The 17093-nt window shown below is 41.2% G+C and overlaps 1 protein-coding gene across 6 annotated transcripts in view; it reads left to right on the top strand.

Annotated features, from left to right (window-relative positions):
* Positions 1-17093, top strand: part of RASGRF2 (Ras protein specific guanine nucleotide releasing factor 2) — a 114908-nt gene that overhangs the window by 37142 nt on the left and 60673 nt on the right. For all 6 annotated transcript variants that reach the window (XM_039566478.1, XM_039566477.1, XM_039566476.1 and 3 more), the window contains exons 3-9: positions 8410-8557; positions 9194-9283; positions 10460-10713; positions 11618-11697; positions 12135-12328; positions 13500-13609; positions 15276-15394. In XM_039566478.1, the coding sequence (XP_039422412.1) occupies positions 8410-8557; positions 9194-9283; positions 10460-10713; positions 11618-11697; positions 12135-12328; positions 13500-13609; positions 15276-15394 (995 nt within the window). The remainder of the gene's footprint in view (positions 1-8409; positions 8558-9193; positions 9284-10459; positions 10714-11617; positions 11698-12134; positions 12329-13499; positions 13610-15275; positions 15395-17093) is intronic.

The following is a 17093-nucleotide window of genomic DNA, read 5'->3' as shown; positions in this document are numbered from 1 at the left end:
TTTGCTATTCGACTGTTTCCCCTTTATTTGGGCCTACCTCCTGGTGATGTTGAAGTGTGGACACCTTTGTGAGGGACGGTCTCATAGTCCTATGTCATTTGGGGGATTTTCTATTCACCTTCTCTGCACACGTATCTAAATTTCTTGGGGAAGTTTTCCAGGGATATGGACATGGCTTTCTTGTGTTTTCTTGAACAGAATTCCAACAAATGACCAAAAAAAAAAATCTAAAATTTAGTTGGTAAGCATGGAGTTCTCTTCCCTTTTGTGGTTACCTTCTTGTTCTAATGGTTTTCTACTTCACTGGAAGCTGCTTTTGTTTGTTTTACATTGTGTTGAGCAGAACAACTTGGAGTTTCTAATTTGTTACTAAACCACTGAGTCTTTTGCTGAAGATATGTAAAAAGAAGCTAAAATAGTAGTATTAGACTATTGTGTAAGATTTTTCTTGCCAACTTAATTAAACAAAATAGCAGAGATTTTCTTTAGGGATTGAATTTTGCCTGCGTCATGATCTAGACCTTCTCCCTTGAGCTTATCTGTATTTTTGACAAATGGGAGAAATTTTGGCAACTTCTTCAGTGTCACTGTTCATTTGAGTCTAACTTAAGACATCTCTGACCCTTCTCTCAGGTTTTTGTTATGCATTGCTGAATGACATTTTATCTAGCACTTTAAACATACTGTTTTGTACTATCTCAGGTGTCTTATTTACAAATTTCAGGAGACACTGAGAAGATTTCTACTACTCTTAAACTGAAAACAGACCTGGGAACATCTTGTTCTGTGTGAATATACTGGCATTTGAGAAAGGCAATTATTGAATTGCTTTCCAGAGGGTTTTATCCTCACGAGGAGCTGTGGTAATCCATGTGTTAGCTGAGGCAATGCAATCGAGCTAGCTGAGGTTTTATGTTTTCTTAGACTGGCATATAGAAAATCTAATTAATCTGATTTTGGACTGCTTTTCATGATTTTTTTTTTCCTTTTTGGCCAAGTACATGTTTGTAGCTGTCAAAATTTCTTCCATGTTTATTTACTTTGTAAGTTGTAAACAAAGTATTGAAAAAAGGATGCTCCAATCTCAGTGCATCCCATGGCCCACTCTGGGTAAATAAGTAATTTATTTGGATGCCAGTACATAAATAAAGGATTTTTCCTGCTGTGACATTGTCCTTTGTTTCTGTCCATAGTGCCCTCTCCTCATCTGGGGGATTATTTGGCTTTTGAGCTGGAACTGGGATGTTTAATCCAGTATATTTTAATGGGACCTCATTATCAGTTCCACATCTGTACTTACTCTTCTTCTCCTTCCATTTTACTTGAATTTTCAGTATTTTGGTTTCTCAGTAATATCCAGGGTGGCAGAGTGTGGTGTGCTTCTTCTGAGCTACATTTTTGAGCAGGAGGATTTATTCCTGGCAAATCCTAATTCTTCTGTCAGTGACTGCATCTGGAAGTCCTGTTTTTGGCTTTGTTCCAGAACTTGTTCTCTTTTGAAAAAATCTGTTTCACCCTCAATACACTGAGGTATATTTATCACCTTCTCTTACAAATTCTTCTGTATTTCAAGGGTTTTACTTGCCTTTTGCTCAAAAACTTTTATGCTTTTTTTTTTTCTTTCATATGGATGCAGTATTAATAAAATTTACTGGACTTCTCTACTTTAACTTAATCCAAAGTCTTAAATTTACCAGGTGTGGGAATGAAAACCCTTCTTTCATTCAGGCACAAGTATGAACTTATTTGGGAAACTGATTTGAAAAGGAATTATACTTTCTTTATTTATTGCCAGCTTAGTTTTAATCCATCTCATTCCTCCAGGTCTGTTCACTGCACAGGTGATGTGGGAGAGCAACAGGGAGGAAAATGGGAATGCTTCTTTTATCTGGGTCACTGTTTAAGGTGTACGAGGAACTACTGCCCTCTAACTGGCAATTTAAAATTAAAAACAAACAAGCAAAAAGGCTTTCTCTCAGATTTGTAGCCACACCTTGCTGTGTATTTTACACAGTATTTTGCAAGGGGTTGTAAGCTCGGTGTGGCAGCTCAGAGCTGCCTTGTACTAATGCCTTGCTCGGTGAAGCTTTATTAGCTGAGGCCTGGTGCTTTAATAACCATGATTTTGTGTTTTCTGGTGGGCTGGCAGTGAGGCAGAGAGGTACATTCAGTACATGCACACAGGATGGGCCCCCCAGGAAATAACTGAGCTGTGCAGCTGCCCAGGAGCTGCTCCTGGACCCTCCATCCACAGCTGCTGCAGCTGCCCGTGCTGCTCTCAGCTTTAGCTGGGCACACACAGGTCTGCAAAGTCATTTCTCAGCCAGCTGCCCAACCTCGTGGTGTTCCCAGAAGCTGGGTTGTGTCTCTGGTGCCCTCCAGCAGCCAAGTCGGGGTCTCTGTTGATCCAGGCTGGCCTTGGTGCATCCCCAGTGCTTGGCTCGCCTGGCTTGGCCGTGGCTGGTGGTCACACACCTGGGCCAGGCCCACACCTCCCACCTCTCCAGTTTGGTGCTGGCACTGCAGGGACCTGTGGCTTCTTGGTCCCAGCTGCAGAAAGTGGCACTGAGAGCTCCATGGATGCACAAGGAAAGGAGTGAGAAGTGGGGTTTGATGGGAAGGCAGGATGGGTAGTGGTGGTGATGTGTGGATCACGGCCAGACAAGTGTATTGATCAGTCTGGTTACATGTGATCTTTTATCCCCTTGTATCCCCTTACCTCTGTGTTTCCAAAAGCTACTCCTCAAACCTCTTCCATGCCCTGTTTCCCTGCCTTTGGTTGCTGCACTTCATTAACAAGCCTTGTACAATCCCCAAATGCTCTTGCCTGTATCTCATAAATACTTTCACACCCCTGTGGTTGGTGGCTCTTCTCAGCCTGAGAGGAGATGTGGAGAGCCTTTCCACGGACTCTGGGCAGACCTCATGGCTGCCTTTTGTGAGCTTTTAAAGGGGGCTTATGAAAAAGAGGGAGAATGATGTTTTTACATGGACAGATAGCAAGAGGATGAGAGGCAATGGTATTAAACTAAAAGAGGGAGTTAAAATTTATACTAGGAAGGAATTGTTCCCTGTGAGGGTGGGCATGCCCTGGCACAGGGTGCCCAGAGCAGCTGGGGCTGCCCCTGGATCCCTGGCAGTGCCCAAGGCCAGGCTGGACACTGGGGCTGGGAGCAGCCTGGGACAGTGGGAGGTGTCCCTGCCCATGGCAGGGGTGGCACTGGGTGATCTTTAATGTCCCTTCAACCCAACCCATGAAGTGATTCTGTGATTCATGGCTGGTTATGCTTTGAGTTCTATCTCAGTTTTGCACAATGGTGTGAGGTGTCATTCTCCTCCAGTTTGTTTGCGGATAAATTCCTATGGTCAGATTTTCCTGGCTGAAGTGCCAGGACCATGGGAACAACTGGTTTTGGTGTGAGCTGTGAGCTGATGGGTGACACACTGGCTGATGAGAGGTGCTTTCAGCACCATCTCCATCCTACATGAGAGGGTAGTGTTCCCTCCCCACACACCCATGCTCCTGTCATGGTTTAGCATAGTTTGGGTTTTTAGTTCAAGAGGGCTCCATCAGCCACGGAAGTGATTCTTTGCAAAGAGGTGCTTACAGCTTCCTCTAGACCCAACAGAACCAATCACCTGGCTGCTTTGAATATTGGCAACTCTCTTTAAAGCCACTTAAGAAGCTTGGCACGCCTCTGTGATCCACATTTAGGGGAGAACAAACCCTGGGAAGGCTCTCCTGCCTCTGGCTTTCGGGCAGGTGACTGGGGGCTGCAGGCGGCCCAGCGGGGCCGGGCCGGGCCCTGCTCGGCGGGGCTGGGCTGAGACCTCAGCTGCTTCTGCTCTGGACCCCGGCAGGAGTTGGGTGACCAACATCGAGAGGCAAATTCCAGCTGAATTCCAGCTGCTGGCCGGGTGAGATTAACCCTTTCAGTGCTGTAAGGTTCTCCAGAACACATGAAGCCTGCAGACATCAATCTTCTCCCAGGTCAGAGGAAAGGGAAAGGTGAAGGCAAGTGAAGAAAACACCATAAAGACACCAAAGTCAGTGAAGAAGGAAGAGTGGAAACCCTGAGTGAGGAGAAAGAGGAGATGCTTCAAGCTTAGAAGCTGAAATTCTGTTGTAAAGCCATGGTGATGGACTATGAGACATCAGAGTACCTGTTGTAATTTCATGAAGCATGGGGGGGGTAGAGCTTTCAAATTGCAATCGTGAGCAAAAGTACCTGTGCTGAAATGAGCAAATGTTGAAGTAGCTGTGATTTGATGAGAATCTTGAACAGAGAGAAATGAAAGTGATGAGGACCCTTGCTCCCAGGGAAGAAGACCTCTGTTCTAGAGGTGAAGATGCTCCCAGAGATACGTGAAGAGAACCTTTCCTTCTGAACAGCTCATCCTTAAAATGGTACCCCAGTAGCTCAAGATTGGACCCTCGAAAGCAGTTGTGGGGAAAGCTGTAAGACGAGGGAAGGGACTTTCACATGTGAGCAGAAAACCAACCCAGGCAGCTGTCTTGCTGTGACATTGAAGCCATGAGAGAACTGGTTCTTGTGGAGATGTCTCCCTAGCATGAGCAAGAGAGACTCCTCTCCCTAAGTGAACTGAAAAAGATTATTATAGAGGTGGTAAACAGACTGAAAATCTCAAGGGTTGTCTTTTTACATTGTCAGTGGGAGAAGGGAGAAAGGTGGGGGGAGGAAAGTGTTCTGAAGGTTTAGTCTGACTTTTTTCCTTTCTTTTAGGTCTGTTAATAAACTTCTTTATATTCTTTTAAGTTTTGTGCCTGCTTTGCTTTTCTCCTAATTCTTATCTCACAGAAGGAAAATAAGTAAGTAATGGATATTTTGAACCAAACCACTACACTTAGTTGGTGTTTCTGCCCAGTTTACGAACTGAACCTGCTACAGCTGCTGAGTGAGCCATTCCCCACAGACATGGTTTGGGTGCTTTGGTTGTTGGGTCCACCCTTCCAAAGGCTTTCATGCCGGTTGGTATTTCCCCCTCTCAGTTAAAAGGATCGTGTAGTAAAACCCGTTTGGGGTGTGGAGTTCTCATGGTGCCCTGTGGTTCTGGCAGCCATCGGATCCCTCGGAACCCTGGATCACACAGGAGGTCATTAAAGGCAGTGGTTTCTGTGCACTGGTGTTCTCCCGAGGCACCTTGCTTAGAGTCGCAGGGAAGGATTGGTTACATTCTACTGCAGCTTTTCCTGTTCCCATCCCTGCTGTGGCTGTGACTGTGCCATCAGGCTTTAAAACCTGTCTGGAGGCTGTTCCTCCTCTATTAAGAAGTCCTACAGCTGCTCAAGGTGGGTGTGGAGACAGATGCAGGCAATTTCTTCTGCCTTCCAGACAGCCAGAGCCTGGTTTTCGTAATGAGTGAATTAGGTTGTGCCTTCTCCTTTTCAAGAAGGTGATTTGATGTGGCCAGACCCAGTGCCTGGTTCTTCCAGCAGCCTGAGCAGCTTTAGTGCAATTAGCATGGAGTACTCCAATGAACCATAACTCTGCTCTCAGTTCAGGACAAAACTCAAATAATTGGCTGGTAGCACTAGCAGAACTTCTATCCTGGCTTGTTGCCAGAGCAAGGAGGCTTTAATAATAAGGCTATGGTTAAACTTTCTCCAATTTTCCTACATTTTCTGAGCATGTCAGCCTAAATGGTGCAACAGTTTTTCTCAGGACTTGATTAATCATTTCCTCCTCTCTCCATGTGGTAGGTGGTGACCCATCAGAGCTGCTTGAAATACCTGGTCTGAGCCCTGTCTCTACAGATGGTGGTAGTAGATGGGTTCAGCCTCAGCTTTCAGGATGTTTTATCTATACTACACATTACAGAATTGCTTCTCTCAATAAAGTATTAACACAAATTCATGTAAGCTGTGGCTTGTAGCAGTTGTTTCTTTGTGTTAAACGAGACCCCGGACCGAGAACCAGATCGAGGCTGGCTGCTTACATGTTGTTTCATGTATTTTGGTACAATTTTCTTTGACAAGGATTTTTTATACATGTGTGTTTGTGTCAGTATGGAACTCCTGTCCTCTTGTAAGGCTCCTGGGATTACTCTGGATATGCAGGTTAACACATTTGGACATTGTGATCTCTACTCAGGCATGCAGAGAGATGGATGGAAAGGGCTGTTGGAAGTACGTGAAGTTTATGCCAAAAGCCTCTGATTTTTCCTTTCCCAGCAGTAGTTTTGAGAAGAAAAATGGATTTCGCCTATTCTAAGTTAGTGTAGGTGTACACAGACTTTTAAAATTAACTCTTCTTCATACTGCTAATTATGGGAGTGAAGGAGATGTTTGGTTTCAGGCTGAGCCTGACATTTTAGACAGCGAAAGCCACCCTGGTGAATTGCTCTAAGGACATCTCAAAAGAACAAAGCTTCAGTCCTCCAGAGCAAAGTTTCTTGCTCCCCAGTAAAACAAAGCTGTGGAAGTCCAGCTTAATGCCTTTAAAGGAACTGAAAAATATATATTAAGTTTCTTCCCTTAAAGGAGGAAACAAAGAAGTGAAAGAAAAGCACTGTAGGTAACAATATCTTGGGTCCCGTGTCAGCAGTTCATCCTTTGTGAGACTGTGTCCTGCTGTTTTCCTACTATTTTCTTCAGTTTGAATAAAACCAAGGTGAAACCCGTCAAATTCTGTATTGGAAACAATCAGTAGCAAAACTTTAGGAACATTTTGAAAAGGATAAATAGAAAAAGAGGGCATTTCACCTGTCTGGATTTGGTTTTAGGTAGGAAAGACTATTTATATTAACTTGAAATCAAATAAAGATTTTTGTTACATGTGTTACAAATATTTTTATCTTCATAAAATTGTATAACAATTAGTCCTAACTGTATATTTAACTCAGACACTTCTTAGAATGTACAAATGCCTTTTTAGGGTGCAAAGAGATGAAGTACTCTGGTCTCTGAAAAAAACCCCAGAATTCTTGCAACACAAAACAAATTATTATTGAAAACTTTCAAAGAACAAATCTCACACTTCACTGCTGTTACTGCACAGCTAAGTGACAAGTGGAGTGCTTCATGACAAATTTATCTATGTATGTTTTTTACTTCTTGGAAGAGGTGCCCTGACCTTTCTTTTTCCAATGTATTGTTTACTTCTGCAGTAGTCAAAATATAACAGCAAATGTAATAGAATTGAATTTACTTCTTATTGTTTTTATAATCTGTACAAGGAGGAGAAACTTTTACTTTATGATAGCTGTGGGAACTTACTCTAATTATTTTAAATCTAAGCTTGTTTTCCAGGTTAGGTGTTGAATTCAATAGCTGTGCTTAATATTGGCCCCCTCCAGTGCATAAGTGCACTAACACTGATTGAAATACAAGTAAATATTTACAGAAAAACCACACTATAGAGGATGCACATTACTGCAATTTTAAAAGCCTCACAGTATTTAATAGCAAATGTTCATTGTTTTATGAGTGCTATAACAAGTGGGAAGAAATTTAGAAGGAAGAGATTTGCAGTCCAAAAATTCCTTCTGTTCAATCCGTTGCTCAAACTCCACAGTGAAAAAAGATGTGATATAAAATAGTGTGGGATCCCTTGTCAAAGATTTAGGGCCTCCATTCTGCTGTGTTTTGTTTGGTCTTTATCTTGTAAAGTTACGCAACTCTCAGAGGAAGAACCTTCCTGAAACCTGGGGTAAGAGGCAGAAAAGTATTTTGATTTTGTTGCTTCAGGGTCAGACTGGTGAAGAGACTGCATAGGGAGAAAGTGATTTCTCCTCTGCCTGAAGCTGAGAAGCATTTCTGACATGGTGCTCTGACTGTGGCATCTAGTTGCACTAGGGATATTGTCCCTTTTCAGGAAAGAGCTGCCCAAGAGCTAAAAGAGACATTGATACCATAGTTCCTGATACTGACTGGATTAAAGGCATTTCCATCAGTAATCTTAAAATGGCCTAAAGAATAAAATGTGTTAGCACGCTAAAATGACAGTTTTGATGGGAATTCTTTCATAAAGAGATCTGGCAGATGGAGAGCATTAGTTCTGATGAAGTGCTACATGCTCCCCCAAGTCCTCCCAAAAGAAGGGAAAAAGACCTTAAAATACATACACCAAATTGGATTTATAGAATTCTTGGGCTTAGCATGAGAATTAGAAGCTCATAAAAAATGCAGTTGCGTTGCTCTCAGTAATTGGACACTGTGAAACTGGGTACTGTAGCACCTGTGTCTAAAAAGGATATTAAACTCTCTCAGTTTGGGTGATTTGGTGGTTATGATTTGGGTGGCTTATGGTTTACATTACAGCTTAAGCTAAACAAACATGGCTTTGCAGCCTTCTTGTCATTGGGGCCGTGTTTATCTGTCCATGTCTCATAAGGGGGGATGAAGACTGATATCTGGCTGTTTTTACTGACCTAAGCTTTCCCTGCCAGCTACTCAGACATCCTGATTGAGCGGGAGGTGCTGATGCAGAAGTACATCCACCTGGTGCAGATTGTGGAGACCGAGAAGGTTGCAGCCAACCAGCTCCGGCACCAGCTGGAGGACCAGGACACGGAGATCGAGAGGCTGAAGTCGGAGGTGTGTTCCAGACCTACCAGGCAATCACTGGATTGTAGCATTTTGCTGTGTGCATTGCAGTGATATTCAGTATTTCTGTAGTACTTTGTGAAAATGGCAGAACCCAGTGAGGTTAATAGGTAATGGTCTCCCAGTGACTCTGTGGATAAATAATTTTATTAGAAATATTGGGGCCTGTTAAGCTGATTGGATTACTTTTCCTGTCAGAGGGTTTAGGATAACACATTGCTTTGCAGAATGGGTGCCACTGGTGGCATAATTTCCTCCCTGCCTTCAGGTTTGAGTTTGATCCCAGCGCAGGGCTTTTGGTTGTGATGGTGTTAAGAACAGTTCCAGACTGCCCTGATTCACAGGGTGTTGTTAAAAACCTTGTTGCAGTCCTGAGCTGATGAAGCCCAAAGGGCACAGTAGTTGTTTTTGGGGGGAGAACCTGCTCATTCCTGGTGCCCCTTCCAGCTGGACAGAGATCTGTAATGGCCTGAGGAGAAGTGCTCCAGTCCCTGTCACCAAACATGTGCTTGTCATTCTGTGCCCCTTCCACAGGCTGGGGTAAGGGGAAATTACTGTTCCGTTAGTTCTCCAGATAAGGCTTTCATTAACTTGAGGAAGACTTTCATAAATGTTTGCTTTTGTCAGATTGTAGCGCTGAATAAAACAAAGGAAAAAATGCGACCTTATCAAGGCAACCAGGAAGATGAAGATCCAGATATTAAAAAAATTAAGAAGGTAAACATGAAGGAATTCTTTTGTGCTTAAAGGGAGAAGGGTGGCATAAGGGGTGTACTTCTGTATTTTACTCTGTCTAGTCTTATTTATTTTTTTAAAGTACAGTCAAATAGCAAGTCTTCCTTTGCGCAGCCCCCACTTAAACCTCTTTAATTATATATATTTTAGTGCCACATTTTATCCCATGATGTATTTGCCTAATATCCTTTATGGAACGTGCCTAGTTTCTCTCTTTTTCTGGGGTGTGCAGTCTGAGCCAGGGTCAGCACTGAGCTGGTAACTTGGTGTGAGTTTTCCTTTAACCATTGTCACAGAAGCTGGAAATGCCCCTTTTAGGAGCAAGAGAGCTTTGGATCTGTGTGTAAATCACTGCATTCTTCACCTTGGTCATTTTGGCAGTTGGGGCCCTTTTTTTTCCAAGGTGTTTTTTCAGAGTAAACTGATACCAGTGAAATTTTGCACTTCTCTTTCAAGATGAATGATCTTCCCATCAAGATCAGGACACAGACACAATGAAATTTCCTGTGACCAGATGTAGACCTCTTCTGTAATCTTTAATCCACTTGCAAGTTTAATAGATATTGTGCTTATTTAGATATTCCCATGACATAGAAGTGCTTTTTAAGAATGCCAAAAATCTGTCATTTTGAATAACGTGTTTGTTGCCTTGGTGTCTGATACCAAGCATTATATTGATACATAGCTTTAAATACACATGCCACGTGTTATCTGTTCAAAATGGAAAGCAAACTGAGTTTAAGAAATTATTTAGGAATTCTGCCAATAATGGTATTGAATCTGTGTTGGAAGGTGTTACCTGGAAGTATTGCGGGATACGTTTGCAGTGTAAGAGAAATGTGTAAGGGGAGGAAGAAGGACCTGCACACCCTTGTTGTGCTGATGGGAAGGGGACAACACTCGAGCTTGCAGGGAAAGATTCCCTTATATGTATGCCATGTCTTTACAGTCTGTTTCCTGGCAACAATTATGACCCTTAACAAATAGAAATGTAAAAAAAAAATTAATTACAGAACAATTATATATCAATAAGTGAACATTTTTATTTTTAAGCAAAGACTTTTAATTTTGAGGGTTATTTCTACAGTGAAGAGCTTATGATAAGTCATGTAATTTGTTTTTTTTCTTATTTTCTTTTTCTGCTTGATCCCTTTATAGGTTCAGAGCTTTATGCGGGGCTGGTTATGCAGAAGAAAATGGAAAACTATTGTCCAAGATTACATTTGTTCTCCTCATGCAGAGAGCATGAGGAAGAGGAACCAGATAGTTTTCAACATGGTGGAGGCTGAGTCTGAGTATGTGCACCAACTTTATGTCCTGGTGAACTGTTTCCTGCGGCCCCTGAGGATGGCAGCAAGCTCCAAGAAGCCGCCCATCAGTCACGACGACGTCAGTAGCATTTTCCTCAACAGGTATGGGGGTTTAATTTGGGGTTTCTTTTTTGGTTTGAGACTTCGTTGTGGCTTTTTATTTGGGGTTTTTTGTGGATTTCCCTGACTGCTCCTCCCCATTCTGGTTCAGCTGACAGTAGAGAGGCCTGGCCCTTGTTTTGGCTGTGGTGCAGGTGGTGTCACTGAGCCAGACCACGTTTCCAGGGGTGAAAGGCAAAGGTGCTGCAGGTGATGCTGTTTGAAACCAGCATGACTTCTTTACCTTCCTACATTCTGTGTCTTCCTCTGCCAGAGGAAAAAAAGGACAGATGGTGCCTCGTGTGGCAGTTCTCTTAATTTTCTCTCACCTTTCCTGTTTCTTTTTTCTCTTAAGAGAGCAAAACTGGACTTAGTGGCCTCATATCCTGATAAGATCCTGATAAGACCCTGAGGATGAGTGTGTCAAAGCTTCTATTTTCTGTTGTCCTGCCTAAGGAGTCTCCTTCCCTCTCACTTGTGTTTTCATATCCTGCAAAAAAAGAATTGTTCTTCCATTAGGCATCCAAGTGCTGTTGTAATGAGCATGTTCAAGTAACCCAGGAGGCATTTAACTTCAGATACAGGATTGGGATTGCATCCAAGTCTGCTCCAAACTTCTAAGAAATAGAATATGTTCTTTAGTCATGAGGCAGGTTTCCTTTTCCTTGTTAGAATATGAATACAATGTTAGAATCTTTCTACACCAAATATTATGGTTTTTTTAGAAGCACTGAGCCAGTATTTTTAAACAATGCAATGAAAGGAAGCACTTATTTACATAACAATAACTGTCTTCTGTTTTTTTTCTAGCAAAGTGCAAAAGAGGAAGAGATATTTCTCTGTGAATTATTAATCAGAAAATAAAACCAGAATTGTCTTTTTGTTTGTTTAAATACTTGTTTTTCAGTGAAACAATCATGTTTCTTCATGAGATATTTCACCAGGGCTTAAAAGCAAGAATAGCTAACTGGCCTACCTTAATTCTAGGTAAGTTACTTTATTTTCTATAGGGGTATAAGTTTCATATTTGTTTTTGAAAATTCAGTAGAGATTTTTTTTTTTTTTGTTAAAGACATGACTTCTTAAAAGTCCTTTTTGAAGGGAATGCATTTGCAGAGTTAAAACCACAAGATCAGGTATAGTGGGAATCCCATGTGAGCAGTAATGGTCTGTATATGAGAATTGCTCTGCCCTAAGCATTGATTCGACTTACATTTTTGGTCATACTGTCTGACTATAAGATAATCAGAACAACCATCACTGGGGAGGTGAACGAGCTATGTTTAATGTTTCTAAATTGTCAGTATATTGGAAACAGAACTGATTACAGCAATTCACTTCCAGAGAAAACACTACTTTCTTTAAAAATGTATTTCAGTAGATGGGTAGCTGGGGAAAAACAGTAATTTCTCTGCCTTTTCTAGCTGACTTATTTGACATTCTGTTGCCAATGCTGAACATATACCAAGAATTTGTTCGGAATCATCAGTATAGCCTACAAGTACTGGCAAACTGTAAGCAAAACAGAGATTTTGACAAACTCTTGAAGCAATATGAAGCCAACCCAGCATGTGAGGGCCGAATGCTGGAAACTTTCCTTACCTACCCCATGTTTCAGGTAGTCCCTGTGTATTTCTTGTGTATATTTGGTTTTAATTTTCATTTTATGTTACTGATATTATAATCAGTTGAAGGCTCTTCTTGCTTAACTGGAAATACTCTCCTGCAAATTAGTTTAGTTTAATTTATTTTGTTGTTACACCAAAACTCTGCCTGCGGAGATCTCTTCCCCAGCTATGCTGGCTCATTTTTGTTCAGAGTCTTACAGATGTTGAAGGGGAGTGTGGGATGAGGATAACACCAAGGAAAATTGCCAAGGACCAATTCCTTGACTTAGGACCTCTGATTATAAAGTCCACGGAGAGGTGACATACAGCAACTTGGAGCAGCCATAAGCATCTCACTAGGAATACATTTTGTATCTTTCTGCCCTCTTTGTTCTCAAGTGACTTACTCTTTAGAAAATGAAAAGTGAACTGCGAAAGTTTTGAAAACTGTACTTACCCTCCTGATATTTTACTGTGATCTGCCTGGATTAGACATTTGGAGCTGTTTTAAGATGTCTGTGAAGCAGTGGCCTGATAATTTTGTGTCTTTTTCGTTTAACCTGACATTTTACTCATCAGAGGAATACTGAAACCCCTCAGTTTGCTCAGTTATTGGCAACCCAGATAGAGAAAAAAAACTTTAAAAGGGGCATCAGTGACACCTACGTTACTGCTAGTTATTCATATTAGCCCAAGGAGCCATTAGCACCTGCAACAATACTTTTTTAATTTTTGAGGTGCTATATTTTAAAGTTTTTATGTATGTGGGGGGTTTTTTGGGTTGAGTTGAAACCAGGTCAAGGGAAGAGATGCTCCTGTTCCTGTGTGATGAGGAGTGTTATTATGCCATTGCTGATGACTTTCCACTTGAGCATAATGTTGCCTCTCCTCCTACATAATTCTTGTTGTGTCAGACAAGTTGTGCTGCACCATCACTTGGTTCTGGTTAAAAGCTCTGAAGGGTCCTTCTTACTGTGGTTAAAAGCTCTGAAGGGTCCTTGTTACCCTGTAGCCAAATCCTGGACATTCTTCAACCTCCTTTTGTGCAATGTGAATTTTAGCTGAATGCAAACAGGTCACCTGGTATTTTCAATGTCAAAAGAAATTTGCATGCTCATAATCTATTAAAATTGAGGGAGGATATATATGGATTTACTGATATTATACCGTATTGGTTTCAAGATTCCCAGATACATTATAACACTTCATGAACTTTTGGCTCACACACCACATGAACACGTTGAGAGAAAAAGCCTCGAATTTGCTAAATCTAAACTAGAAGAACTTTCAAGGTAAGATTTTTCTATGTTATGATCTGATAATTTTGAATTAAAAGTTTTGAAAAGAAAAACCTGTTTTTCTTTATTTGGTTTTGCTCCTTTAAAAAAGATACATATTTTAAAGAAAAGGATGAAACCTAAACCAGAAGATAATGAAAAATAACAAAAATATCCCAGGGTAGTATTTTGTCTCTTCTATTTATTCATTTTTTTTTGCAAACCTAAATCTACAAGTGTCTTCTTGTATTTTGGTTAGGGGAGAATTGAAATCACTATAGAAACTAGTTACTCCTGGGTTATGGACAGAGCAGTTTTCTTTACATAGAGAAATATGTTTTTTGTTCTTAGCTTAAAGAGAGAAGGGCATTTTAAATAATCAGGGTCTTGAAAAGTACTTAGTTCTCTATCTGTGTTATAGTTTTTGCATTCTGATGTGAAAAACGACTTTCATATATGCTTCAAATAGTAAGATAAGCAGGAACTAAAGATATATTCTGAGGACTGATGCTCCCTGTGGAAACCTGTAGAATGAAGCTCTTCCCTGAACCCCCAGACCTTTCTCAGATGTTCCTCTCATCAGCCCAGTGGGAAATGTGGTTCTCCTCTCTGGGAAACTGAGTTTTCTGCTGTGAACAAAGGGACCATGAGTGAACTCCAGGATATAAATATTCAGTGTCTGGAGTATTCACTAAAGATGGGCTTGGAAAATAGTTAGTTGTAAAAGATCTGCACAAGTAGATAAATCAGCTTTGGATTGGCTTCATCTCGTAAGTCGGAGTTCATTGCTGATCCAACTGATTCATCACTGAACATTCAGAATTGGAGTCTGAGACTGATCCTCTCTGCTCATAAAGTCAGTATAGAGCATAAATATAAAATAAAGTGACTCATTTCCATCCCTTTAATGTAGTTCTGAGGGAGGAGGAGATTCCAGAAAGTGTAGTCCAGTTCCAATTTAGGAAAATATCACTACAAGATCATGTAAACTCCTGGGTTCATTTCAGCGTTGAAAAAACAATCTCTATTTTTCTGTGTAAGGGGAGGGATGCCTATAAAAAAAAAAAAAAACCAATCAGAGAAAGTAAATGGTGAAGTATCAATGATGTGGTTGTTGAGGGAGAGAAAAAAAGGAAAGGGAAAAAGGGAGGGGGGAAGGGAAGGGAAGATAACCCAAAAATAGAGGAAGAAATAAGAGAGAGAAAGCAATAAGAGGAAGGGAGGAAGGGATTGGTACATTGAGATGTAAAGATGAAGCAGGAACAGAGTGGGACCCTAAAGCCATGGAGAGAAAATCTACAATGTGCTCTACACAATTCTAGGCAAGACTTCCCTGTTTGTGGCAGCCCAGTCCGTTAAGGATCAAGTTCTCTTCTATCAGCTGTGAAGTGTTTGTAGCTCGGTGGCATCTGTCACATGTGTTCAGGAATAGTCCCTAAACAAGTCTGGCAAAATTGGCTCCACTGCTGAAAAATCAAAATGATCACAAGAATTGTTTGAGAAGAAGAGAAAAAAGGCAAGAGACTTGCTCTGGAGTGATGAGGCACTGGGTGGGTAGATCTGTTCTGCAGCAGGTGGTGAAGGTCATGCACTGTGTCTGCGCTCTCTAAGTGAAAACAGACACAGCAGGTGTGAGGCACGTTTTGGGGAGATAAAGTGCATTTTGCTTTGTCTCCAACAGAGTGATGCACGACGAGGTGAGTGACACAGAAAATATCCGTAAGAACCTGGCCATAGAAAGGACCATAGTGGAGGGCTGTGACATACTGCTAGATACCAGCCAAACCTTTATACGTCAAGGTAAGACACTGCTCTGCAAAACTGCCCGTGTAATTATGCAAAACTGCACTAAAGGCAGCAAGGGTCACACTGCCATCGCCAGGCTGGGCACTGTCAGCATCCTGAGCCTGCCCCAGGTCCCTGCAGGGTGAGTCACAAAATCCCCCGAAAACAGGTAATTTTGGGCTGCGGTTGGTCCTCAGTTCTGAACTGTTCTCTTCAGGAACCATGAAAATCAGCAGCAGTGAGTGGCAAAGCCCCCATGGGACAGTCATTCACATTCTGCCTGGACTGTGGTCCCAAGGGGATGGAGCAGGGGAAGAGCAGTACTCTTTCCCTTTCTGTCTGTTGATGGTAGCTTTGGAAACTTTTTCTGCTGAAAATCAGTTATAGCAGGGGTGGAATTTGTTGTTAAGTTCCAAAAAAACTGTGCTAGAATAACTTTTCCATTTTAAATAAGGGACAGTTTTTGCCAGGAACTGCAATTTGGTTACAATTCCTACTTGGTGGTGTTTGCTTTACTGCTTATTTTCCCCCCATTTATATAATATTTTAATTCTGGATCTCGTAAAGCAAGTTATTGGGTTTGTACACGGTAACTACAGATCTGTAGTGTAGGATTTTGACTGATTTTGCTTCTTTGTGCTGAAAAGCATTAAATATACTCAGGAAACGGTAGTAGTATAATTTAGGTGCATCCCTTCATGAAACCTTTTCCACATAACCTCAGCAGAACATCTGGTATTTAATAGGGCCATATCACAGCTGGTAATTAATACGCTTTCTATACATTTTGAAATGCATTTTGTGCTGTTTCTGTATTAACTATTAAATTTTCTTTAATAACTTCCAATACTGTTTTTACAATAGCTGCTATTAAATTACTTGATTCTTCATTAAATATATGCATTTGTTATCTCTGAGGTGTTCTAAGAGTTATTAATATGGCTTTAAGAAAAAAACCAAGTTGTTTTGCATGCACAGCTGAACAATTATAAGGCTGTGATTATCCTAGGTTGACTTGTACCATGAAATTTAATTAAATTTTAGAATTTTTTCCCCAGATTATTACAATATGTAATAAAAATATGTGTTTATATATATATGGGGGTTTTTCCCTTAAGACTGGCTGGTAATATTTTGTCTGTGTACCCAGTGTTTCTTCAGTAAAACTTAGAATTTTTTCTGTGGGAATCAGTCTGAACAATTGCTGTTGGAGTGTTAGACCCAGGCCAAACGCTGTAAATAAATTACATTCCGATTTACTTCTAGGCACACAGTCAGAAGGTGGTGGACAAGAGTGTGTGTTACAGAAGGTTGTATCAGTTTATCTGGTGGAACATCCACTGGCTGTGATTCTGTGCAAGGGCAGAAATCTGAATAAGGCAGATGAAGTAATGGAGCCCATTTCCCTTTCACATCTGACCGTGGGGTCACGTCGGCAGTGATGTCCATCTCCTCTAATTTCAGCTGGGCTTCTGTTTGTTGTGTTGATTAGCATAGATGGGTACAGGAACCTCTTTTTCAGCTTAAAGCAGGAGAGAGGTGTTATTACCTTTGTCTGGGCTTTTCCTGTGGATGTTAATTACAACTTTGTCTGTGTTATAGACTTTACTTTTTAAAGAAGAGATTGATTCTGTTAAGTTGCACACGTTGAGACCACAGGAACTGTCCCTGGCAGTGTTTTGCAATGCAGATTGTGAATTCTTCAAGTTTCTTG

The sequence above is a fragment of the Corvus cornix genome, chromosome Z (assembly GCF_000738735.6).
Source record: "Corvus cornix cornix isolate S_Up_H32 chromosome Z, ASM73873v5, whole genome shotgun sequence".
Taxonomy (NCBI): Eukaryota; Metazoa; Chordata; class Aves; order Passeriformes; family Corvidae; genus Corvus; species Corvus cornix.
Note: the sequence above shows the minus strand (reverse complement) of the source record. Positions and strands in the feature narration are given on the sequence as shown.